The sequence below is a fragment of the Antrostomus carolinensis genome, unplaced genomic scaffold (assembly GCF_000700745.2).
Source record: "Antrostomus carolinensis isolate BGI_N321 unplaced genomic scaffold, ASM70074v2 scaffold11944, whole genome shotgun sequence".
NCBI lineage: Eukaryota > Metazoa > Chordata > Aves > Caprimulgiformes > Caprimulgidae > Antrostomus > Antrostomus carolinensis.
The window spans coordinates 3,786-30,150 of NW_010310136.1; the positions used below are offsets into that span (position 1 = coordinate 3,786).

The 26,365-nt window shown below is 37.4% G+C and overlaps 1 protein-coding gene across 1 annotated transcript in view; it reads right to left on the reverse strand.

Annotated features, from left to right (window-relative positions):
* Positions 1–1,378: 1,378 nt before the first annotated feature.
* Positions 1,379–26,365, reverse strand: part of LOC104523658 (serine/threonine-protein phosphatase 6 regulatory ankyrin repeat subunit B) — a 75,217-nt gene continuing 50,230 nt past the window's right edge. Inside the window, exons 16-28 of the mRNA XM_029084580.1 lie at positions 26,011–26,037; positions 20,177–20,248; positions 17,853–18,054; positions 13,874–13,952; positions 12,722–12,839; positions 11,448–11,664; positions 10,622–10,709; positions 8,668–8,751; positions 7,265–7,410; positions 5,752–5,834; positions 4,516–4,598; positions 3,830–3,921; positions 1,379–1,644 (exon numbers count right to left, since the gene is read on the reverse strand). Coding sequence (XP_028940413.1) covers positions 1,379–1,644; positions 3,830–3,921; positions 4,516–4,598; positions 5,752–5,834; positions 7,265–7,410; positions 8,668–8,751; positions 10,622–10,709; positions 11,448–11,664; positions 12,722–12,839; positions 13,874–13,952; positions 17,853–18,054; positions 20,177–20,248; positions 26,011–26,037 — 1,557 coding nt within the window. The remainder of the gene's footprint in view (positions 1,645–3,829; positions 3,922–4,515; positions 4,599–5,751; positions 5,835–7,264; positions 7,411–8,667; positions 8,752–10,621; positions 10,710–11,447; positions 11,665–12,721; positions 12,840–13,873; positions 13,953–17,852; positions 18,055–20,176; positions 20,249–26,010; positions 26,038–26,365) is intronic.

Sequence of the window (26,365 nt, forward strand, 5' to 3'; positions counted from 1 at the left end):
AAAAAAAAAAAAGTAGCAAAGTCTTCCATGTAATTACTGAAGCATTTTGGTCCTCTTGGTACAGCTGGTTAGTTCATCATAGCTTTTTGTTTAGGTTTGTTTTTGTTTTACAAAGTCTCATTCTTCCTTTTGTACATCTGTTGCAGAGGAGGGTCGTGGTCCATTTGACCTAGAAACTTTGGCAAAAGGAGTAAACATATTCACAAAGCTGACATTGCTTTAAAAGCTGGTGACAATAGGCTTTTTTAGCATGTTTCTCCGATCCCCTGCACGGTACACTGCTGTGTTTTCTGGTGTTTAGTATTTCAACTTTTGGTGTTATGCTTTCATTGTGTTACCTTTGCTCTGTTAATCCAAACACTGGCAAAACCATTTTAAAATTTGATACTGTTTACAGTAAAAATACTTTTTTTAAGCATAGAAAAAGAAAAAATCCATTTAGATTGGCAAGTCATTATAAACTTTTACATACACCTTTGTCTACACCTGATTTTTTTTTTTTTTCTCTGATCCTAGTTGCATGGTTAATGGCTCAGGTGACAGAAACATCTAATGACCCTAATTCTGTAGTGCAAATAAAACATACATGTTTGTGCTGAATTGGGGGGGGGGGGGGGAAAAAAAGTGGGTGGGGGGTGGGGGGGGGGGGGGGGAAGGGGGCCAAGTGAATTTTACAGTAGTTCTGCTACTGTAGTAGTTCCACTAATGTCCATGGGAAAATATGGTGAGACAAGTAGAATTTGGCCTTAAGAGGTTAAAACTCTATTTTTCTAACTGTGTGCTGCACTATAAAAAGTGCCTTCTGGACATTTAAGTGCTTAGTACACACAGAATGTAAAAGGTTTTGTTTCCTGTAGAAAATTAATACAGGCAGTTTTAAGATTTACAACTTTACCTTTGGTTTGTGTAAAAAAAAAATAAAATCTAATTAACAGAGCCCCTGGAAGCAGGAAACAAAGAGAGGAAAGGGCTGATGCTCCAATCTATGGAGGCTACACTGGAAATACATTTGTGTACTAAAGGTACAGGTAAAACATGTAAGAACTTTTTACAGACAGTTCCCTGTTTATTTGTGCTGTCAAAATGAAAAAAGGCATTTTCTCTTTTTCTACTTAAAGTAAGAGGTAGAGACTTTCCACAGGGGCACTGAGGGCCTAAAGGAAACATTAGGAAGCTGAAAAGCCACAGAACATGAATGGGAATACGTTCCAGTAAATCCCTCTAACTTTGTTAGATTCTCATCAACACTATAAATCTTTCAATACCTCATTGTCAAGAATAATAGTTAAGAATATAGCTGTGGGATTCAAGCTGTTTAAAAAGACAAAAATAAAGCTGAAATTAAGTAATAATGAGAAATGGTTTGAATACCAAAAGGTCAAAATGTTTCAGAATCTGAATCATTTTCATTGTACCCATCCTCTGTTCCTACGTTATTACTCAAGGGCTTATTGTAAGAGTTAATGCTACCCATACTGGAGCCATCGCAGAGATGTGTCCTGCCCAAATTGTCTTTTTTAAAACAAACGAAGTTCAAAGCCGTCATTGAACTGGAAGGAGAAAAAGGCATCATGGTAGCCAAAATGAGTGCCAGGCAGTCAGCCACGTCTTTGTTAGGAGCGCAAGCCAGGGCTGGCGTATGACCTGGGCACAAATGCAGACAAGGCAATGGTTAGTACTAAGGGTACTGAGAATGGCACTGAGCATTCCTCATATACATCTCTAGATGAAGTTGTAAGCAGGAGATGTATGTTCAATTACAATCATGCCAGGCAACAGGGGTATGTTACTCATTTTAAATTAGACATGCTGGGAAAATACACAATTTAAGGAGCATTTAAATCACTGTGACCACAACAAGCACTACTTTTTTAAAATCAGGCAGCAAACAGACTTCACGATATGAATAAAAGCACTTGCTAAACACAGTTGTAGAGCACAGACGATATGATGAATACAGAACGTGGGGAGTACAGCCACAGGGACAGAAACTGGCTTCAGTTCCTGTGCGTATGAACAAGTCTCATTCTGAGAACAATGACTTTCATTAGAACATAAAAGATATTCATTTTAAAACATTTTGAAGTAATAAGCAGATTATTTTAAAGACTGATCAGTTGAGTATCTACTCAGCTCAGAAAGGCATTTATTTAGGAATTAAATTATGAGAGAAAAGGATTAGACCAGTGCACGTGGTACACGCATAGCAGGTATGACTATGCGGATGTTTAGTTACCCAAATTTACAGTATGTTAGAAGAATAACAGCTGTATTCAGAAAGCATGGCATACACTTTAAATACAAAGTTAATATTCTACAGATGTCAGTAAAACGAAGAACTGGGGAGCTATTGAAAGTCTGTTTTCACTGCAGTTTAACAAGGCTCCTGTCCAAGTACTGCCTCTAAAGCAGCTCTTCACGGATACAAATCTGGAAACCAGTGTGCTGATTACACTTGCTATCTCTACATTTTGCAGGCTGCTGAAAGTACTCCAGCACTTTCCAACAAATCCTCCTATATACAAAGAGCAAACTCTTTTGAAGATGGCTAAATCTTAAGTGCTGCAGCAACAGTAATCTGAGGCAATGACCACTACTGACATCCTACTGCCTCAAGTAAGCTGAGAACACCTGCAGTGTAGGTGAGTTTGGTGGACAAATGTGAGTGCAGTTTTGTAGCAAACTACCCACATTTAAGCACTGACTGCAGTGAATGCATACCCTAAATAGAATTTCCTCTTCCACTGAGTTCCAAGTGTAAGTATTCTTTAGAGTTGTACTTATACTGATGGTACTTAAATTTCTCTCTCTTAAACTGCATATGCAGCTGTTCCTAGAAAAAATAAATGTGTATCAAATTGAAAATTTTCATTTATTACATCCATGCAAATTAGGTGGATCTGTATGTACAATTTTAATGATAAAAACTGTGATCAGAAGCTAGTCTGGTTCATATTCTGTCTCCTATCTCTAAAATGAGGTTAGAGCCAGATGACTTCAGTGGAACTCACTCATGCAAGGGTATCTAAGTAGCATTTGGTTAACAGTAAATACTCACCACTCAGTTCTTTTCATCCATAGATCTCAAATGTCTTGCAATGATGGGTGAGTATTATTATTGTTACTTTACAGATATGGGAAGGTGGAGGTACTGAATTGTTACATTAATGCCATGAAGTCCGTATTGTAAGAAAGACAAGCTTATTTCAGGAAGACATTTTTGAAAACATTGATTATAGAAGCACAGCCCTCTATGGGCTTTATAATGTTTAGGGAAGGACTTCATTGAGATCTGAAACAAAATTATCAGATTTATTAACTAATCATGTATTTTATGAGGCAACAGTAATTTACTCACATCTTGGATTAGGTCAGACAATTGGTAAGCACAAACTTTGATCTCAGAATGAACTAGGACACAATCAAACATATGTTGATGGTTTTCTTCCTACCCATTAAAGCATGCGCTGATTGAATGCATAATCCTTAATTCTTCTGCAAGGCGTCAGAATTATCCGGTGCCACTTGCATGTTTAGGAAATTCAAGTTACCACTGCACTCAAGCATTAAAAAAGACTAGCTGTTGACAGTACATGCAAAATGAACAGTAAAGGGACTGCTGTGATGTTTAGAATACATTTTTATATTAAAGAAAAATAAATAGCTTTTTTTTTTTTTAATAAGTACTCACACAGCTCACTGTCTGTTCTTGGAAGGATAAAAGCATCAATGATGTCTATCATCAGCTTTTTAAGTCTATTGTTTTGGTCTGTCATAAAATTACTTGTTAGGTCCTACTGAAGATTCTCAAAGTTTATTATTTACTTACCATTTTCATCTACTGCTAGGACACATGCCCCTTTGGCTAGCAACTCTTCAACCACCATCTTTAAGCCGTTTCGTGCAGCAATATGGAGAGGTCTACAGAAACAACAACTAAATTCAAGTTCAGTTTAAAACAGACTTTCTAAAAGATGTTAGGTAATGCTTAAAGCATACCCAGCATCAGAAAGAGAATGTTTTCCTTCTTTGGATCATTACTATTATATTGTAGGCATTAAATTACATTACAGCCTTTAAAACAATCCTCATGTTCCACATCTATAAAACATACATGCAAGACAAATATAATTACCTTTACATACATGAAGATTGCTTAATGCTTTCCAGTCTAAAGGCTTTCTTTAAAAAGCTCTAATTTTCCCACTGTTTTGCAGCACACAATCAACATTTAAAAGGAAAATGAATCTAAGACTAAAGAAATGCCTTTGTTCCATCCTTCATTCTGGCTACTACAGACTGTTCAAAATCACTGTTTTGCCTTTTTATCCTTGAATACTCAACTGCTAATCTCTGTTCCTGCAATACAAATCTGGTCTTTTCAAGGGCAAGCACTCAAAAAAATCAGAAATTAACTTTTTTATTCTATGAAAACATCTGAGACATGAGTTTGAAATGTTAAATTGGAAACTTCTGGTAAGTCATCTGAACTTGAGAGAATCAAGCTATACTTACGTCTGCAATGCATTATTTTTTGCATTAATAAGGCTCTGTTCTTGTATCTTGTCAAGTATTAACAAGGCACATTTTTCATGACCCTATAGTTGGAAAAAAAAAAACCACAAATGGTGTTAATTTGCTGAGGAGTTTGAAATTGAGGCAGAAAAAATATTACATGTAAAAGTGAAATATAATAATTCAATTTGAAATACAAAACATGCTACTCGGCTTATAAGGATGTGTAGTAGGTGAACTCTAGCAGCCTTAAAATACCATTTATGAACCACCACTGCTAGGGTGCTTTAGCACGTTTAGAAATTTAGGCATTCACCTGTCTTTCAACCCTCCATTCATTATATATGAATTCACCTTCTCAGCTTTCAGAGAAGACTGCTATTTCTCTTGAGAAGACATTCAATGGATTATTTATTAGAACTACGCGGTAACATAGAAAGAGATGGTATAATTTCAAAAACTAATACTATACTTTCTGGGTCTTTAAATGCCCTCTGTATTATTAATAAGCTACTACAAAATTCCTTCAGGTGTGAGAGCTCAAACACTGAAAGTCAGGAAATAAGACAGATCTGGGCCTTATTTCTGATACTGTTTCAGCACAGCAAGTCGCAGATGCTGAGCCCTGGTAGGTGAACAGCTGCCTGAAGGACCTTGAGAATTCAGAGAGGCTCATGTGTCCACAGAAACTGGAGTAATGCTATCACACTGGAAACCAATCTGTGAATGGGAGCAAAAAAAATCCCAGGAGGGGGAATCCCATGAGCATTTTTTCTTGCAGCAGAAAACAGCAGTAGCAACTAGAATCAAGAGGAAAAAAGGGTGGGAAAAGACACCACCACCAATCTAATCAATGCCTCTAGTTTTACTGCTGCAGAGCATAACAGAAAATTTTGGCTTCCTTCCACAGAAAAGGGAGAATAAGAAAAAAGAATAAATACTTTTTATTTTCTTTGCCACTGAACCTATGTTAAGCTATTTTACAGTGAGATTATTTGATAAAATCTCAAGGATTTTCCATTATTCCTCTTTGTTTCCCTTCCTTACGTTTCAGCTGCCATAAGAGGCATCCATAAACCTTGAAACAGACTTGAAAAAAAGCTTGGAACAATGCTGCCTTCCTCACCATAAGTTTGACCATCACATTCCCATTACAGAAAAATTATTAGGATCATAAACACACACATACATAGAGACTGTGAAGAGAATAGAAGCATACAGTGGTCTTCAACTTACTTTACTGCTAGCCAAATGCAAAGATGTATTCATGTCCTTATCTTTTAATGTCAGGTCAGCCTTGGCAATGTTCACCAAAAAGTCTAAATAGAATAAAAATCAATGAACAAACCCACTGGGCAGACTAACATGTGAAAACAGAGGAAAAAAATTACTATTTCAATATACATGCGCATACATAATAATCAATTAAGCCTCTACATGATGTATGCTTTATAAACATGAAGTGAAAATAATGAATGAGAATGGACTAATCTTGTGCAGTTAATCAGCAAGCAAAGGCAGAGCTAATAGCCCTTTCACTGTGCCCCAAACTGTCAAACACATATTAAACTTAATTTATTTATAAACTTCCCCGTTTGCAGATCAGCAAGTTCTGCCTGGATCAGCTTCTCCTGAGAACAACTGTGGGTTCTGCTTTGACAGGACTAAGTGGATATAAAAAAATTAGGGTGCAGTCTGTGCTGTTAAAGCTAGAGAAAAGGGAATTCTGTTAAGCCAATACAACCCCAATCTGTATGTCTATAGTATATAGACATACAGATGTCTATATACACTCTTGTAAGGCCCCACCTGGAGTACTGCATCCAGTTCTGGAGCCCCCAACATAAGAAAGACATGGACCAGTTAGAACGAGTCCAGAGAAGGGCCACCAGCATGATCCGAGGGCTGGAGCACCTCTCCTATGAAGACAGGCTGAAAGAGTTGGGGCTGTTCAGCCTGGAAAAGAGAAGGCTCCGGGGAGATCTTATAGTGGCCTTCCAGTACCTGAAGGGGCTACAAGAAAGCTGGGGAGGGACTTTTCATAAGGGCAACTAATGACAAGACAAGGGGAAATGGGTTTAAACTGAAAGAGGGGAGGTTTAGAATAGATATTAGGAAGAAGTTCTTTACTGTGAGGGTGGTCAGACACTGGAACAGGTTGCCCAAGGAAGCTGTGGATGCCCCCTCCCTGGAAGTGTTTAAGGCCAGGCTGGATGAGGCTTTGAGCAACCTGGTCTAGTGGAAGGTGTCCCTGCTGATGGCAGGGGGATTGGAACTAGATGATCTTTAAGGTCCCTTCCAATCCTAACCATTCTATGATTCTATGATATAGTTTAGCTTGGAAATGCAGTTGCTGATAGCTGCCATTTTAAGAACAGGCCTTCCCATAACAGAGTGGAAAAAAAGGTTACACAATTGTGTCCACACATGCAGTTTTACTGCTCCATAAAATCAAGGAAGTAAACAGGACATCAGAATTACTACTCTCCTCAAGCTCTTTACAGCGTGCTCTTAGGAGGAAATAAGACTAAAGGTTGTTGCTGCAAATGTTCACCAAGACTGCTGAGAGACAATGACTGAGAAGAAAAATATTTTTTTCACAGATGTAAAAGTAGATTCTTACAGATGTTCACACAATTTATTTTTCTTCCTTAGTTTTCAGAGGAAAAAAAATGACAACCTATGTGGAATAGCAACTGCAGTAGCACTGACCCCTTTCAAGACACATGAAAGGCAAGGATGTGCTTACCTACAGCACCTATGTGACCGTTTTGAGCTGCCATCATGAGAGGTGTTTTCCCTGCGTGATCTGCAGCATTCACTTGTGCGCTGTGACTCAGGAGGAGCTGGAGGCACTCCACGTGATCTGCAAAGGCTGCTGCGTGAAGGGGCGTTCTGTGGGAAAGGAACACAACCACCGCTGTTGCTAAAGAATGACAACATTCCTGTTTACTTACCTTCTCAAGAACTCCAAAGTGCAAGACTTCCCCCCCCACTATGAAACTGAGTTATTTACCAGGGGAATGTTAGAGTAGCAGCATCTGAAATAAGTTAAATAATATTTACAGTCTCTGTCCTGGTGCAATATTAACTTTAAAAAAAGGGGAGCATAAGGTGGATACTGTCGATCCTGTGGAGATATGATACTGTGGGCAATCTCATATTAGCAGCATATTGATTTTAATGAAGCGTACTGTGTCGTATGAAAAGCAGTACAATCCCTCATTCTTATTCATCCGATTTTAGTTTTTTTAACAAGCCTAAGATGGGAAGAACGATCAGAAAAGAACAGATCAATGACTTAAAAAAAATAAGTATATCAAGTTATGGTCAAAAATACTGCAGCAACAAACTACAAGAGCAGTATTACTATAACAGGCAGAAGGAAGTCTATCCACTTTGAAGGTTATCAGTTTCCACAAGACTGAGACACTAGAATTCATTCACTGTCTCCCTATGGCATTTTGAGTCTGAAGTGTGACTGATAGAGATGAAAGAGAGTTGCTACACAACAGAGCTCATACTGTTACTTCAGGTTTTGCTTATTAGTAAGGGTCGGGTGGTCTTGCCCTTATAGGAGTAAGTAATCACCATTACTGAAGGTCTTGAATTTGTTTTAATTAGTAGATATACACACATAGTGAGAATATTATCAACATGACGAATTAAGGATTTGGCTGAATGCATATCTCTTGCTGTATCAGTATTATTTTGCTGCACAGATGTTTCGAGTCGCATGCCCTGAGAATGCTAACATTACATTAAAGCTTTTAATGAAATACTTTTCTATGCGTACATAGTATCACTCCATTTATCAAACATAAATGTGTTTAAATATTTAACAAAGAAAACTGGTTCAAGGAAACAGCCTACAGTCACAGCTGTTCTAAACAAACAAAATACTACTTCTTTTGTATTTCTTTTCATATGTACTATGAAATTGAATACTTCATAGTATTCTTGCTTCAAGTGAGCCACCATTTAACTCTGTTGCAGTATAAACTGCTGTCTGAAAGAGTCAGCATGACAAGTCTGACAAGTCTTAGTTCAACCATATCAGATAAGGATTAGTTCCACGGGTTCAGAAAGAATTATGAAAAATATTAGCTGGATTAATGAAGATGAAATGCAATTTGTTTAAGAAACTATTACCTTCCTTTGTCATCTTTGCAATTGACAATGCTGGCATCGATGGCTCCAATGAGAAGTGATGCACAGTTTTCGTGATCATTGATTCTGCCAAAGAAAATACATTTTTCGATAAGTGAAAAGTCTACATATTTTCCCACTTTCCAGCATTAATTTACTTCACTTCCCATTAATGTTTCCTAATGGTTATTTATAAGCATCCAAACATACCTTTGCTGTAATGCTTTCAGTCACACTTCTGATTATTCATCGACTCTCCATTTAACCAAACTGCATTTGCTACTATGATTTTCAGTCTCTAAAGCAAAACTGATCCTGCAATTCACTATGCACAAAGGTAATTGAAAGTGCAGAACAAACCTAGGATTAAAACCTTGATACCTTAAAATCCTTTGGTCTAAATGTCAAACACACCTGGATCTGGAAAGCACTCAGTCATAGCTAGCTACATATAGAAAGCTTTATTCTAATTAGGTGCTGAAGCTCACATCTCTTCCAACCTACACATTTAATACTTTTCCTTGATGGATATGTTCAATTAATACTTTTTTATGGTTACTGTTAATTTGTCTCATTTCATTATCAAAATGAACAGTGTTTAGTAACAATATTGGGCATACAGCATAACTTACAAACACCCATGCTGGATTAGCAGCTGTTTTCATTTTAAATTTGCATGCATTTTTAAGTTGCACACATTTTTCATGGGTTTGAGAATTACATACTAGTTTAAAAGAATATAAGAATTGAGAAAAAAAAATTTCAAACCCACCACTAGAAATTCAGATTTCAAATACTATGCTTCAGCCACAAATGATTTTATTTTAAGCAGAGTAAAACCAGTGTTTTATATATGCTTTTATTTCTCTAATATATTGGGTTTTTTATAATTTCAAAGTTTGATATATGACAAATTACTTCTCTACTTTCCAATGATACAGACTGTAGAAGGGAAGCCTACAATCGTAACTCCTATCATTACTTCTGAAGACATTCATTCTTCTAATAGAACACAAAATAGAATAGAGTCATTCTAATTGTCATCAGAAATTAGGAAGGTTTGCATTTGTTTTTTCAGTGCTGAATTCCTTACTCTTCTGATGGCTTACATGTTTTAATAACCCTGTTAGGTCCCATAAACTGATCTTGCATTAAAAAAAAAAAATGCATGTGCAATTATGTTCTGAAAAGTTACGATTTTGCTATATTAGAATTCTTCCCATATGAAAACATACTGCTTTATTTGAATAAGGAGTATGTATAAAATACATGCATGGAAGAAGATGAATTACTCATAATAGCCACCACAGGCCTCTATAGCTGATCAATCCCTTCACCTAGGACCTGGGTAAGAAGTACCAAACCTTCAAGACAGAGATTATCTCAGAAGGTAACAAGGCCATGAAGCAAATCGGTCTGGAAAACCCTCAGCTGAGGATGTCTTGGGAAAAATATGGCCTGCACAGAACACTGTCCTAGCATGGCATAGATTGTTGTTTCAAAGTCGTTCTTCATTAACCCTTTGTTCCTATTGCTAAAAAATAAACATTTAGATTCTGACAATTTCCTTAACTTTCAGCTATTGGGTTTCAAAAGAACCTCAAAAGCTCATACTTACATGGACCAAGGCACTATAGCCCAGGTCATGGCCTAAGAATGGAAGAGCTATGAAGTTCCAGCCTGTGTGAAGAAAAGGCACAGGTCTGTAGTTGTAAGCATAGGAAAAGAAACTAGAAAGGGAGTAGAAATGAAGCTATTTAATTACAAGTCAGAGTTTCATCAAATAGCCTAAATGTATGAAATTCTGCCACTTCAGCAGAAGTATAAGCACAATTTTATGAGCAACTTTAAAATTCGCTCATGCAAATAATCTTAAAAAAAATAAAAGCTTTCTTCTCATACTGCTACTTTTTCCAGACATATCCTAAAGCATTTGTTACTGGAGATTTCTACTTACACAGCACAGTGCAATGGAGAGAAGCTATTACCATAGAATGTGCGGAAAAATTTTTGTTCCAATAGTACCTCTATGCAGTTTTCATGACCTGTAAGAGATCAGACATTTCACAGTGTTGCACAAAGCAAATAATTCACTTAATTCATTTTAGGTTTATACAGATTAGAATTTAACACTAAGTTCGAAGTTGAACACAAAGTGTACATAAGCTCTTGTGAGATAAAACTGTAAACAGATTTTATTTTTTTTTATGGCAGTAGCAAGATAGATCCAGGCTAATAGTGGCACTTACTGAAAAAAAAAGAAAAGAAAAAAAAGTCCCTTTTTTATGTGATGTTATGTATGTTGCCTTACACATCTCCAAAGATGGGTCTTAAATGATGGTATTAGGAAGCTTTATCCTTACATTAAGCAGTAAATTCAGATTATCCAGTTTAGAATAATCAGTTCAGTTCAGAATATCTGTCTATTCACGTGGTCTCTAGCATCAACAAATAAGAAGGTGACACCTCAAAGAAGCATTCCTGGCACCACAGAAATCAATGAGAATTTCATCACTGACATCAGTAAAACCAGAATTTCACCCTGGCCTCCTGTGACTGGGAGCAAGTAAGCTGCAAAGGCACTGGGAGGTACTGCTGGAATTTCCCTGGCTTCTGAACTGCAGAGTGAACGTAGCAAACACTAACTACACAGAGCAAGTAGAGAGGAGATAATTTGCCTTTCCATTTCAAGCGTCTCAAAGCGTTAGGCTGCTTTGTTATCATGTTTCCCTAAAACTGAGGCCACATTTGAACTTGGCAAAAGTCCACAGGGAGAACCTTACCGTTGTAACACGCCCAGTGCAGCGGTGTATAACCTTGATTATCTTTCAAACTGCAGTCTTCCTCTGAAAGTGCTATCTGCAGTAATTCACTCAGCCAAGTGGCATGACCCCGAGCTGCTGCAAAGTGCAGAGGTGTTCTGCCTCTGGCATCTTTACATAAAATAGATACTTCTTTCTCTAACAGCATCTGAACACACTCTTCATGTCCAGTCATAATCTGGTAACAAAGAAATGAGTAAAGAGGTTGACATAATACAGATTCTTGCCCAGGAAATATTGAATATGATTGATGTCTTTGAACATGAAATGGCCTGGATGGGATTCAGAAGGCAGAGATGAAAGCTCTTTTGCTCCCACAAGCACCTAAGATAATTGATACACTGAAATGTATTTGGTACTGTCTTTCAAAGGCATTGATTCTTAGTCTGTGGAAGAGACTCACACAGAGTTAAGCACAAAAGCAAGGAGGAGTTTAAGGCTAGGGAAACAGATGAACTAGGGGTGAGGTTCAGAAAATCCGAGTCTGGCTTCTTAAAACCATGTATGAATTTGAGAGAAGAACTGAGGAAAAAAAGGATCAAGAGTATAATCAGAAATATGAAAAGTTGTTTTAACAGCTAGCTAGCTACTGTCAGTGACCCCTGTATCATACATAGGGTAGCTTCGGTATCTTGGTCATGTTCACATATTGCTATAAATACAGAACAGAAATGTTATGCCATAGCTTTATTACAGACTTGTGCTGGACTCCTAAGCTAGATTACTCACTGCAGTTATCATAGAGTTCTGTAAAAATATCATCTTTTGCATCAACTTCACATTGGGTAAGAACCTGACTCCTAGAAAACATTAGATTTGTCTTGAGTTTCATTGCCTCCAGACCAAAATTTAAGGCTTACCTATTTTCACCATCCTACTCAAGAAAAATTAAAATAACTGCTGGGCAGTTCTTGTAACGAAATTCTTTCCAGAATTCATAAGGTGCTCAGTTATAAAAATAATGATTGCTATACTAAAGCATCTAGAGCCAAGAAAAATTGGTCTAATTGGTATTTTATCTAATTAATTTAAGTGAAAGTGAAATAAAGTCAAAAGCGGAGCATTACTGAGAACAGATCTGTCCTGCTTTTTACCTCATTGATTGTGCTTTGTCATGTTTCCAATCATTTACAATATTCCCTGTCTTTACATTCCAATAATTCAACATCCCTGTATTTATAAGTGAGTTGTAGTCACAGTAAACAAATAATTAAGAATCATAAAAATGAAGTCACCCCTCGGTGTAAAGCTGTGCATCCCAGGAGATCAGCTGCATCTACAGATGCTTCTTTTTCAAGTAATAAAGAAACAGCATCAATATGCCCATATGCCACTGCAAGCATTAGTGGGGTTCTAGAAAAAACAAAGACAAACCAGTCACAGCTATAAAGTGACACACTACTTGCCACTGCTAACTTACAGAAACACATAAATTGGGAAGCCTTGCAATGCTCTCCATTCCTACCCACAAACCTGTTTCTTTCACCATACCCATCTACACATCACTCAAGGGAAGACCCTTTGTATGAAATTATCAAGATGTTTAACAACTTACTACCAGGACTGAAATAGAAACAAACTCGGTTGTAAGCAGTTTACAGAGCAACATAATTCAAGACAATCTATTCTCTTAATAACCTACAATTACTGTCACCTTCAGCAACACGAGCTTTGCAATACTGAAGTGTTGTGAATCAATGTCCCTGCTACTTATGAAGATGACAATAACTCAAAGCATTTCTTTTGCAAATGCTGTGCAATTGCAAAAGGGGATGAAAGGACATGAAGAAACTATTCAAGCCACAATTCAGACTAACTTATCTTCCATTTTTTTTTCTGAAAGGGAACTATTCTCCTTCTAATTTTTGATAAGACTAATACCACTTAAAATTATATTTATAGTCAGGTATGTTCCAGGTACCCAAAATGAATTTTTTAAACCCTTCATATTTTCACTTTAGAAATACACTTTATTTTCTATAACTGCCATTTAACAAGAAGTAATTTTTTTGTAGGAATATCTCTGATTCATGTGTCACCTCCAATAAACATTCTGTCCCAGTGCACCAGCCTAATATACCAACTAAACCCTGAAATAGCAATGTTTTAGAAAGAAAGAGGCTCAGGAGCTTGTTAGTTTTTTTTATTGAATCTGGCTTTCAGCATCTATGTAGAATTATTTAAAGTATGAAGCAAAGGCTAAGATTAATGAATAATCCTTTCCACATGGCTTAGATCAACTGAATGTATACTTTGCAACCTCTGCCAAATTTTATAAGAAGTGCAAGAAACACAGTATTTCAAATAAATGCTATTTTTGTAAGAAATCTGAGATGCTGTTTGAATCAGAGCTGAAAGAAAACCATCACCAAAAAAAAACAACTTACTGTCCTTTGGCATCTGTCACGTCAGGGTTGTCTGCAACTTCTAGCAACAATCGTAAACAAGGTGTATGGCCATTAATAACTACAAACAAAAAGTATGTTTAATTAAAAATTGTTTAATTAAAAATGTTTAATTTCAGCTACTTTTCCATTGGAATGCTTGTGGATAAGAGACTTGCTTATAAACAAGGAAAATATTACACAATATAAGAAATTAATATTCCCACAATTTTCATTTAACTTGTGCTGATGAAATGGTGAGCTGGTTTTTTCCCCTAACCCCAGTAAAATGAGGATTATTTCTCTTACATACAAAAATCCCAAATAAGTAAAACAGAAATCACGATTTTCACTACTGACAAGATTTCTACTAAACCAGACAGCATTTCAAAACCCCTCAGAGTGAGCGGGCAGACAAGGCTTTCCGCGACCAGATTTGGAACGCAGTAGGAAGCACGTCGGCCAGGCTTGTTAATCCTGTGGCACTGTACAAGCAAGTTCTTCAGTGCTGCTATGAAAAAAGAAGGATTTGTGAAGAATGACCAACAATACAAATGTCATATTCATAACAGCACATAACACCAGAGACTCAAATTCCCTTTGGGTTTTCCTGGCTTTTCTAGTTTAATGTTATTAGAATTCACAGTTAATTCTCTAAAACAGGGTTTGCTTTTTAAAAGGCAGTCCATGGCTGTTGGAAGACAGCTCTGAGTTACTACATTTTGCAGAGCCTGACACTGGAAACCCATCTGTGTGTCTGCTGGCTTAAAGCTTTCACCTATATACAACTCATGGGATGAACAGAACAGTATTTTCTTTGAAAAATTGTAATTCCTGTGCTCAGTAGATATAGATTGTGTTCTTATTACAGCAAGTCATGCATTCACACTGCCTACACCCTGTGGGCTGAGGCAAAACCCTCGGACACCACCTATGTCACATCATTCTGGCAGAGAAATGGGCACACATCATCACATTTAAGTCACTCACCCAAAAATAATCTCAGTTGCTCTACCCAGAAAAATAAAAGACATTTTTAGTTATTTACCACTAAGTAATGCCATATACATAACATGTAAACAGTACTGCAGGGCTGACGAGTCACTGAGTTAGGGGGAAAAATAAAACCCAAAACCCCATTGTTCTTTCTCCCAGAAAGAGGATGAGAAATCATAACTTGTTCATGCCAGTATCTGAAAAGGATTTTGGTAAATGCATTTTAGAAAAGATACTCCCAGAAACTCTTAGGAGCTGACCCAGCGATTGCAAAGCATTACAGACCCTGCAGGGAACCTTAGTTTTGCCAACAGAGCTACAACACTAACACTAGGGGAACATTTCCAATGGATTCCCCAAACTAGCCAAAGGAAAGACTGGTAGTAATAAAATTATACAGGGAACATAATTTTGGCTAAGGAAATTCTCCATATGATGAGGTCAGAGGAAGTCTATTCCCCGAGAGGGACAGGCAGAAAAAAGAAATGCTTCATTAGGTGAATTATTTCTCCAGTAAAGTTACAAATCCCTTTACTGCAGAATCCTGTAATCCAAGCCAGCACTTCAAGTCTCCTTAACCATTGTGTTCAGCAATTGTGCTTATGTAATTAGAAGGAATGAAGGCAAACACGTTTAAGGGATGGGCACACATGCCTTATTATTTCTTACCAGTCCACAGTAAATACATGCACGTATTCCCTTTTGTGTGCACAAATGCACGCTGTCACTCAAGGGATTAATTCAGCAAGAATTCTGTTCGATTTCTCAAAATATGCTTATTTATCTCTTATACTTGCATTGCAAATAAAAACCGCCGAATACTGCAGTGGCATCATGCAGAGTTTCCAATAGGTGGCACCATTCTTTGCTAAAACGCTCCTGAACAAAATGTATTGTTATGAAACAGCGTCATGAAAAACATCAGATTGCAAATGGCTTTTTATAATAGTTGGAGACAGAAGCTTTGCACCATAGCTCATTTCCACAGAGCTCTGCATAGCTCGAGTGGAAGGATCTAAAAGTTGTCTTAATGAGTATTTAACCAAAGTGGACTTCTCTCATATTTTGAAAGCCTCCACATTCATAACAGTGATAAGTTTCCTTTACTAAGAGTTCAACATGTCTGTGCTGTATTTTCCTTTCTGCTTAAGGCACATGTTCTCTTTAGTGCCTTGTTCCTCTGGGTAGGGTTTTCTTGCCTTTTTTTTTTTTTTTTAATACACACCTGATTTATTTTGCTTCACTGCAGATTTAGGCAATATTTTGTTTGTATCCCTGGACTATTTTTTTTTAATCTGAGAAGCACAAACTATCACAGTGCAGAAAATGTCTGCAATGAATCTTCCTACTGGTTTTACATGGAAGGCACTCGTACTGCAGTGATGGGGGGAATTAAAAAAGAAACTAAAAGAGAAAAGAAACCAACCACAATCAGAATTTGTACAAAGGTAATAATTGTGCCTATTAAATATAACACCTCCTATTCAACAAATATACTCAGTTCTATTCAACAAATCCATATTTTAAGTCAGAGCTGCTAACAAAAATATGGCTTTGTTACCAATTACTTTTCTCAGTGCTGCAGAACCCTTAAAATTCAGCTGTAATAACAAGAAACCTACATCCCTACAACCAAATTTTTAAATAAATGCAAAATCATTGCTGTAGTGATGATGTACCAGACAAAGTCACACCTTGTTCATCATCAAACCCCAAGCTATGCTTCAAGTGACTATAGGAAAGCTCTTGACCAACACATCTGCAGTTCTGTAGTGGCACAGATCTTGATTTAAATTCATTAAACAAACAGTTTTAACATGGAGAGGATCAGCTGCATTTAATTTGTTGTTGTTGTTGTTGTTTTATCAAAAACAACTAAAAACGTCTCTCATTGAATTCTGGTCTCAAATTTCTGATACATAAACTCTGGCAGCACACCTCTATACCATTAGTCTATTGTGGGGAGTGACATACTCAGTTCTGATGCAAAATTTATGAAGGCAGAAAGCATTTTTTAGTATGCTGTGAAGATCTACTACACACATTTTCTTCAGTACTGCAGACAAAATTGGTAAGAGCCTATTTGACCGTATGCTTCCAGGTTACACTTATATAATCACATAACTGTGCATTTTATATAGGCATTTTAATCTAAGCAAGATTAAAAGATAAATAGAAAGACAATTAAGTCTGGCCCTGAAAATAGTTATCCAATGAAGTGCTAATTTTACTTCCCACTAGAGGTCACTACTATGCTGTACTGAGCCCCTCGATCAACTGCCAGAGGGGAAATGTTGCCTTTGGCACCTCCACGTATTTATCTGACAGGTACCTATTCAATGATAACCTTTAAATAAATGGCAAATTCTACATCTTCCAGATAATTATGCACATTGCATAATCACCACTCAACACATGAGGAATGGGGTAGACTCCCAACAACAGCAAGTTCTCAAGCTAGCTCAGGACAAGGATGAGGGGTGAATTTCTGTAGTGTTGCCCCTGCAAAAGGTTGAAAAGTTTGAACACCAGAATAATTTCATCACCAATGAGAGCCTACCTGTTTTTTCAACCTTTCTTCCACAGGAGAAGCAGTGAGGAAAGTGCTCTCCCTTCCCCTGACTTTTTGACCAAGGAACCATTAAGAGAAGATGCCATAGGGGAAACATCACGCATCTTAAAGAGTAGGTGGTAACAGAGAGGTAAAGAAAGTAGAGGCAAGCAGCTAAGGGCAGAGCAGCAGTGGTGTGGAAAAATATGGGATTATATGTGAGGCAGGAACCACAGGGACAGAGAAAAAAAAGAACAAGGAAATGAGAGATAAAGGGTTAACTGTAGGACCTCAGTAAACAAACAGCAGCCCTCTGTACATGTCAAAATTTCCCCCCTTTTAGAATAAATGTGCATAGGTATAGCAGGTAGGTAAAGATAACTGCTTCTGTGTTGTAGGGTTTATACCACAAGTGTAACAGAAGCATGCACTCACCTGAAGCATGGAGGGGAGTCCTTTTGGTGACATTGTCTTTTACAGTGACAGAAGCACCCTGGCTGATGAGAGCTTCCACGCACTCTGCGTGTCCTTTAAATGCAGCCAGGTCCAAAGCAGTGCGTCCCTTCTCATCCTTAATATCCAGATCTACCAGAGACTGGAGAAGTACCTCCAAGGCTTGGTGATGACCATTATAGGCCTAGAAATATGAAATGTGTCATGTAAAGAACACAACTCTTGTCTTTCAAAGACTTTCACATAAAACATGAATAAAATCCATCACTGTCACTGTTTCCTGAACACAGGAGAAATCACACAGTTTTCTTGATTCTTTATGCCTGTCTCTTCAACTTGCAAAGATTTTCCCAAATAACACTGTAGCCAAGGAAGTAAAAAAATTCCTAGTTTTTAGGGACAGAAATTATGATTGTTGATTTGCTCTAACCTTTTAATACAATCCAAGGTGAGGAATGTCAGTTAATAATTTGCCAATTCAGCACATATGAATCAACAATCCATTATTTCACATTCTACAGCATCTTTCAGGGAAATGTTTGCTTCAAAAACTAGATTCACTGTGATGCTGGTCAGAGGTCACATGGATTATCATTTAACTGGGTGCTAAATTCAACACACCTGCTGGTCTCTGACTAAATGAAAGCAATTGTCAGGTTTTTGTGCAAATACAAACACAAACTTGACCTGGTGTTTGTAGCTCATGATTCATGGAGTATTCCTGCCAGTAGCATCATTTGGTAGAACAACTACAGTGGACAAGTAGATGCAATTCCAGACCTACAGCCACGTTTGGGCCAACAGCAAAAACACAGGTGACATTGCAAAAACCCAGCTGATAGCCCTAGAAACTGGACACATTTCATTGAGCTTTGTAGGGATTGTCCAGATTAATGAACTGCTGTTAACCAGCAACAGATACAGGAAGGAGAGCCAGTGGCAGTGTCCTTGCAAGGTTTCTGCCCAAGAGGGACCCAAGAGAAAATGAGTTTGCTGTCTGGCCAGCTCTAGGTCAAGTCTCTTCCCAGCACAGAAGTTTGTGTTGGTGGTAGTGCAGGTTTTAACTCCTCTTTGGGCTTGGGAGTGACTCTCCTTTCTGCAGTCTTCAAAGTGCAGAAAAGATGGGGAGAAGAGTTCATCAACAAACTCAGTCTTTTAACCTGTTTTGGCTCTTGTTCCCTCAGATTACAGGTGGATAATTCAAATGTCAGGTCAGATCTCTTCTGGTTGACTGGGAAACAAAGATATGATTGCTACAGAACTAAAACTTGCCCCTATTTTTGAGTAAGCAAGTTGCTTCCCTTTCAAGAGGAGGGCAGTTTCATGGTGAGGCTGGATATTCCATGAAGAGCTGGTCTGTAAAAGATGTCTGAGGAGAGACTGAGAGAGCTGGGACTGTTCAGCTTCAAAAAGAAAAGGCTCAGGGGGGTCCTACCAAGGTGTATAAACACCTGATAGGGAACGAAGAAGACAGAGCCAGACTATTCTCTGGGGTGCCCAGTGCCCAAGACAAGAAGCAATGGGCCCAAATTTAAACATAGGAAATTCCACTTAATGCAAAACCCCCCATTTTTACTGTGGTGGTGGTCAGAGAACAGATTGCTTGGAGGCTGTGAACTTTCTGTGCTTGAAGATACTCAAAATGTGATGGGGCACAGCCCTGAGAAAACCTGCTCTAGCTAACTCTCCTTTTAGTGTGGAGATGGGAGTAGCTGATCTCCAGAAGTCCATGCCAACCTCAACTATACTGTGATTCTGCACAAGAAAACTGGGAAGCAAGATCATAAATCTTGAGCTCTTGGGAAGGGGAAGGTATTGCAATCTATGAGGCCACATCTGCTGGATCTCCTTTTGACAGCATAGTTTCAACGGCATGCTCCCAGGGCACTGCTGGGGTTTAGGCATGCTTTCCTACACCTTGCTGTGTAACAGACAGCTTTTTTTCCCTCTGCACATCTCCAGGAGAACATCAGAGTATCCCATTCCATGACTAAAGCCATGGGCTCAAGCTCAGACCCTAAATTTATACACTAGTTATAAATACAAATTGCAGCTTTCCATTTAATTTCACTTCAGTGTCTGTGTCTTCTTCTTACCCAAGTGTTAAAGTCAGTAAGAACCAAGAGCTTCAACTGCCAAAAACTTAGTTAACAATTCCAGCCCAGAACCTGTTTCTGTTATATCTAGGCCTACACCCCTTCCCGTATTTTTCAAAACACATATATGATTAAACTTGCTTCAAAGACAGAGATTAAGGAATTATTCTAGGAGATACTATTCAAACACTTCACATGTCTCATACTTACAGCTAAATGCAAAGGACTTTTTGTAGCTGCAGAATCAGATTCCTCAAACATATTGTTGGTTTTTTCCAGAAGCTGGGGGGGGGAAAAGGAGAAAAAAAAAAATAAAATAAAAGAGTCTTAAAACATCTTTACATCTTTGCATGAGACAGGAAAAGTTCTCATGGCCTATAAAGCAGAAAAGACATATTTTGTCCTCAAATATCTCCAGTGAGTATTGAAGGACTGTGAGGAATAAATACTTCATAATCTTTTCTGTATATCTTTTCTATTTTCTATATCTTTTCTATTTTCAAGTTTTTCCTCACAGGGCGAACTTATAAAGCTTTAAAGGCTTACCATGAACATCTTTATCCTGATTAATTTGTTTCCCTGAAATCATAGGGCCTGCTTGTGTGAGAAAGGAGCTCTCAAAAGGAAAGATTTGTGGAGTAGAGCCCTCAGTAAGTTTACATTGGAAGAAGTGCAGTTTCATGAATATATGGTAATGCATATGTAAGCCATGTCTGATACAACGTTTTGGATAATTCTGACACATAATTAGGGCTGGGAATAATTATAAGAGTCATTCACAGATATTTTTATAATTTATCAAAGTAGAACCTGCTCCTATAAGGACAGTTTTCTGAAATGCAACACAACCTTGAACTCTTACAAACACCTAATAAGCACGTATCACACTTTTATATGATCCTCTTCATTTCAAGGGATCCCAAAGCACTTTAAGGCTTAAAAACCAGGACATTTCTGCCCATCTAGAAGCAGGAACTACGGATTAGCACCACTCCACAACAGCACATGAACCCTGGCAATTTAACCAATCGAGGCTGCAAAGAAAATCATACAAAGTACTGACAACAATGCTGACAATTCAACATTTGTTGAGTAGCACTGCTGGTGTGTGTGGCCTTTTACTTAGTAACTACTCAAAGAATTAGTCTCCAAATACCTTTGTGACTGGAAATTAGCATTTTATAGAAAAATAGACTGTAAAAAGGAAAGAAAAGCATGACAGGTAACTACAAATAACTTGTAAAATTTCTAAGGTTACAAGTCAATGTTTCACATAGGGGTTTTTTTAGGGTTTTTTGTTTTGCTTTGGTTTGGGTTTTTTGACAGCGTGAGGAATTAATGAAAAGACTGAAAAAGAGGAAAGGAAGTTTTTGTGACAAACTGGACAGTTCCAGGTTATGACAACATGGAAGACTCTCCAAAGAGACCAGTGAAAGCTTTTGGTGTAACAAATTAGTCTTTAATAGACCTATATCAACGATAAATTTATCCAAAAATCAAACTGTAATACCAGCTAGTATTAATAATGCTTAAGGTGTCACAAATCCCTTATGAAAGAAGGACATTAATCTGAATCCTATGGAAAAACTAGAAAATTAAGCAGTAATTTTTTTATTTGTATATTTTGTGCCTTGTAAAATGTCAGGACTGGGAAAGAAATGTGTGTTGATACAAATACCACTCATAAGCAAGAGGGTGTGGGCATTAACAGGTAATACAGATTTTAACACATCCCCACAGTTAAGGGGGAAAAAAAAAATCCAGTCCCACACCAGTTTTTCAGTAGGTTTGGGGCAGGGTTAGGAAAAACATTTGGTCTTACCATGTGGAGCCAACTCCAGTTTAAAATATTGTTCTTCTCTTATACAAGATAGCAATAAACATGATGAAGCAGTGGCCAACTCTGAATATATTAATACATTCTGATTTTCTTTAGTGAGTAAAACTAAAAAAACCCCACCAAACAAACCCAAGCACTAAGCCTGTTCCCACTATCTGCCTAATACCGGCCTTTACTCCACGAGTCCATAAGACCAACACAGCAGACTCATTTAATCACTTTTAACGATATTTATCATCATCTTTTGAAATTCTAGGATCAAAATCTCAACATAAAAATACCTCCCTTAACCTGTCAGAAGGCTCCAAAAGTCTGCTGGAACAAGGCAGATAATTGCCTTCAGAGTAGATGAAAAAAAACCAGAGAAAATTGACAAAATTAAGGCTCTAAAGGAACAAATTATGGGATTGGAGAGCCCCTCACAAAAGGCACCTCCATGGCTTAGCGTTAAAAGCAGATCAGGCTGATGCAGACTAGGTTTAATAAGCTTATTACTCATAAGGCTGAATGTCTCCACCATAAAGTCAAGCGTAAACAAGAATTTGATGGTAAACCTGGTAGCATTAAAGATACATAGCCAGACAAGAGAAGAGAAATTATAAAGGAGAGCAAGAAGAGGAACACTAATGACACAGCACTAATAATTTTTTAGATGCCTTGTCAAGCACCACTTTGTAACAATCTGAAGAATAAACATCATGCACAAAGAGACAAAAATTACCAGGTCCAAGTTACCAAGCAATTCTCCAGTTTCACCAGTGTTTCTATGGTTCTAAGAATGCATTTATAGTAAATTACATATACAAATTATAAGAACACATAAAACAGTGCATCCTTGTGGTGCTCTAGCTCCATAATGTTTCCATCTCAGAGTACACTTGTAAGAAGCTACCCACAGTTGCATTTCTTTTTTAAAAGGTGAATTTATTGGTCAAAACCATTTGCCCTGACAGCCACGGAAGCTTAAATCCACAGACGCTGCAGAGCAAGCCAAGCATGTGTGCTGTGCTGCAATACATACCTACCTGCCAGAAGCTGGCTAATGCATTTCACGGAAGACAGACAAGTAAGAATGAATTACTAACAGGTTATGATTCCTGGTGGCTGACTGGAGAATGTCCCAGCGTATCTCATTTCTGATTTCTTGTGCCATTGAAATTATATCTTTTAGCTGATCACATTTCTATATATTGGTTGTCCACAGATTTCACACGGATGTCAGAATTGTGCAGAGACAGTGCAAGAGACACTGGTGGGCACCGTTCTCTCTGGTTAGGTTATAAGCTTTTAAAAGCTAAGGATACCCTTGCTTCTCTTCCTGCCTCCTGGCAATTCCCAGCACAACCCCTTCACTTCCCATAACAGTGCTATTTAACACCATATGTAATTATTTTGTAAAGTCTCTCTGACACTCAGAAACAGGAACTCGAATGCTTTGGGAGTGAGATGCAGACAAAGTGAGATAAAACATGTCAATTACTCAGTTCTATTGTTACAAACTATTAGCACTACAAGGCTGCTGTTATAAACCGTCTTCTCTCCCCCAGCTCTGTATGAAGATTAATGACATTTACAGTTCTCACAGTTTTATTATATTTCTACAGTAAGGGTATTTACAGACATAAGGGGCTTTACTGCTTGATTTTATTCTGCGATTATAATAAAGGATTATATGAGAGGATATGGTATGGGGTTTTTTCTGCCCTTCTTTTTTTTCTCTTCTATTTTTTTTTTTTTTTTGACTCAGATGTGCCAGTTAATGAGTCAGAGTAGTTTTTATGATTGTCCTTATACACTATAATATATTCTAAAATTCAGCTCTGGGAAAAAAAACAAAAACAAAAAAACCCACCTTCATGGAGCGTTTCAGTAATTTAAAATTACCATTAGGCAGAAAAGGAGATAATACTTTCATCATGCATAAAAGGTTTAAGCTATGCTTCTAAAAGGAAGATGTCAGAAGAAACTTCAAACCATAGACACTGTAATGATGGCTGCTATCTCAAATCCTAAAAGAACAGAAGGGGTGATTCTGTACAAGCCATCATGCACCAACGCCTCCAGGCACAGCCATTTAAGTGCACTGCTGGTAATTATGTCAAAGGTTGGATCTAACTGGCACTGAAGTCAAAGTGACTTTTCTTTGAGAGTTATACTACTTTAGTGAGTAAGGCAACTTCTACGTTCCAACACGCATACTTCCAGCACTGTTAATAGCACCAGCACTTCAGTTTGGTGCTATTAATACTAATCATAAAATGGCAAAACATTAGATTATATGTGTATAAACTATAAATGGCCTTTAATCTGAAAGGTTATTAAGCAAAGAGCATTCATAAATTTCCACACACATGAAGAGCTGATGAAAAGGTAATTAAGACAAAAGAAATAGTTGAATATAGCTCTTCTGCAATAATTACATAGCAATGTAGCTTATCCCTTACAAGGTCATTCAGAAGTGGCAATTAATAACAATTTTTAATGTCACTTTCAGAACTGAATAAAAATGTATCAGCTAGGACATCCCTTTGAATCTCATCTCTCCTGATAAATTGTAATAGATAATTGTCTCTACTGGAGGAAAACATTACAGCAGCAGCTTCTTTTAAACAAAAGGCTTTTCCAGCAAGTAGCAAGCACAAGATTGAAGAGTCTCATCACTTGTTTCAGATGAAATAGAAAAGAGTAATAGAATTAACCTCTGTACTACTTTATACCAGGGAAGCACATGTCAGAATCTCAGAATTTACAATAATATAATAATTATAATAATAATTAATATAATAAAAACAAGATGATTGAATATTTCAATGGTAAAGTGGTACAACCATATCCTCAGGGTGGACAAGCAATCCTATAAGCACTCTCCATATTTTTAAATACAAATTATTTTAATTTCATCAGGTTAAAACCAATACACATCCTTAATCCAGTATCTGATACATTTTCCTAAAATCGGGCTTTAAAAAGCTGATTAATCAGTGTTTATATCAATTTCACTCACGTGCATTGATTACCAGCAAAGTTAAAATAATATAAGCAAGAAGAAGTTCCACGAGAGCTTAGGTAGACTAAGCCTGAAGAAATTTATTAGTAGTTCCATGCAACTCTACCAGTACAAAGTTTAAATATCCAATACCCTACCAGGAGAGTCACCACCATGCAAACTGGACACTTACCTGGCATATAAGAGAACAATGTTCAAGTTTTTAAACATATTTAAATCTCTAAATTTCAGCAGACCTCCAGGCCACTGCCTGTTCTCATATGGGACACTAATCTTCTGTTGTAGCTCTTCCACTTTCATATTGAGCCATATGAGTGCCACACTCAGTGGGTTATACAGGAGATTCTCACCCAATGAGTATTTATACGAAGCAGGATAGCTCCAAATGAGAGCAAGATCCTACCCAGCACCAGCTGACGTAGTGTGTTGAAGTCCAATTTCTTTATCAGTCAGGACAGCAATTTGGACCTGGAACTTTCACACTTGTCTCACATACATCATGTTTCTTTCTGGCCAGAAATTCTACCTCAGAAGTTCTGTAAAGCCTCATACTTTGGTTTAAGGATCCTCTTACTCAGTGAAAGTTTTGCAAACTTTCACACACTTGTGTAAAAAGTATAGGAAGGCTTTTATTTAGAGAAATTATTATCCTTTAAAAATTTATTCTTTAGCTAGAAAACTTGAGCACTGGTGAAATACAGTAAACAGTCAATTTTTAAAATGTGTATTTCAATGGTGTTTTTGCTCCTCTCCTCTCATTTGTGCCTCTAAGGTGACATACACAGCTGCTTTTTAAATTCAGACTCACTTGAAGATATGTAATTTACATTTCTTCTCTGAACCACTTTGAAATTAGCCACACACTTCCAGAAAACAGACAAGTGTTGGTTCTATTTCACATTACCAAATGCAAAGTTACTTTAACATCTAGAAAAGTGTCATGCCAGTCAGGTACGTGCGCTTGACTCACAGCTCTTAAGACATACTTTCTAGCAAAGCTTAAGCATTTAAGCAACAGCAAGAAGAAAACGAAAGCAGCACACATGCAGTGGCTTGAAGCACATAGCATGCGAGTTAAGAGTTGTGATTCTTCTTCTTCAAGCTTTATTAGAGTGAATACAAGGATCTGCAAACTACTATAAGAACTTTAAATAAAAATGAAAATACATGACATGCAATATTTTTTCATTTACTCACTATATCCAATGGAGTTTTGCTTCCAATCTAATTAAAAATGTCAATTAGAATAATTAAAGACATAAATATTCAAGTGTAATGGTAATCTGCAAGTGTTCCTTGTTTTTTTTGTTTGTTTTAGTTTTCCTGTAGAATTAACTGCATTGCAAGCGCTGCATGAACACAATCATAAAGCAAGACCTGATCCTGTGTGCACCCATCTCTACACTGTCACCTACGGATGAAATACTCCTGAAGCAATGGGACTACTGCCTGTCACACAGCCACTGTGAATAGATACCAGTTGTATCACCACTTAAGGGAGGAGGGGAAAGAGGAAAATAATGTTCAATGAGAATATCTACGATCAATCTAC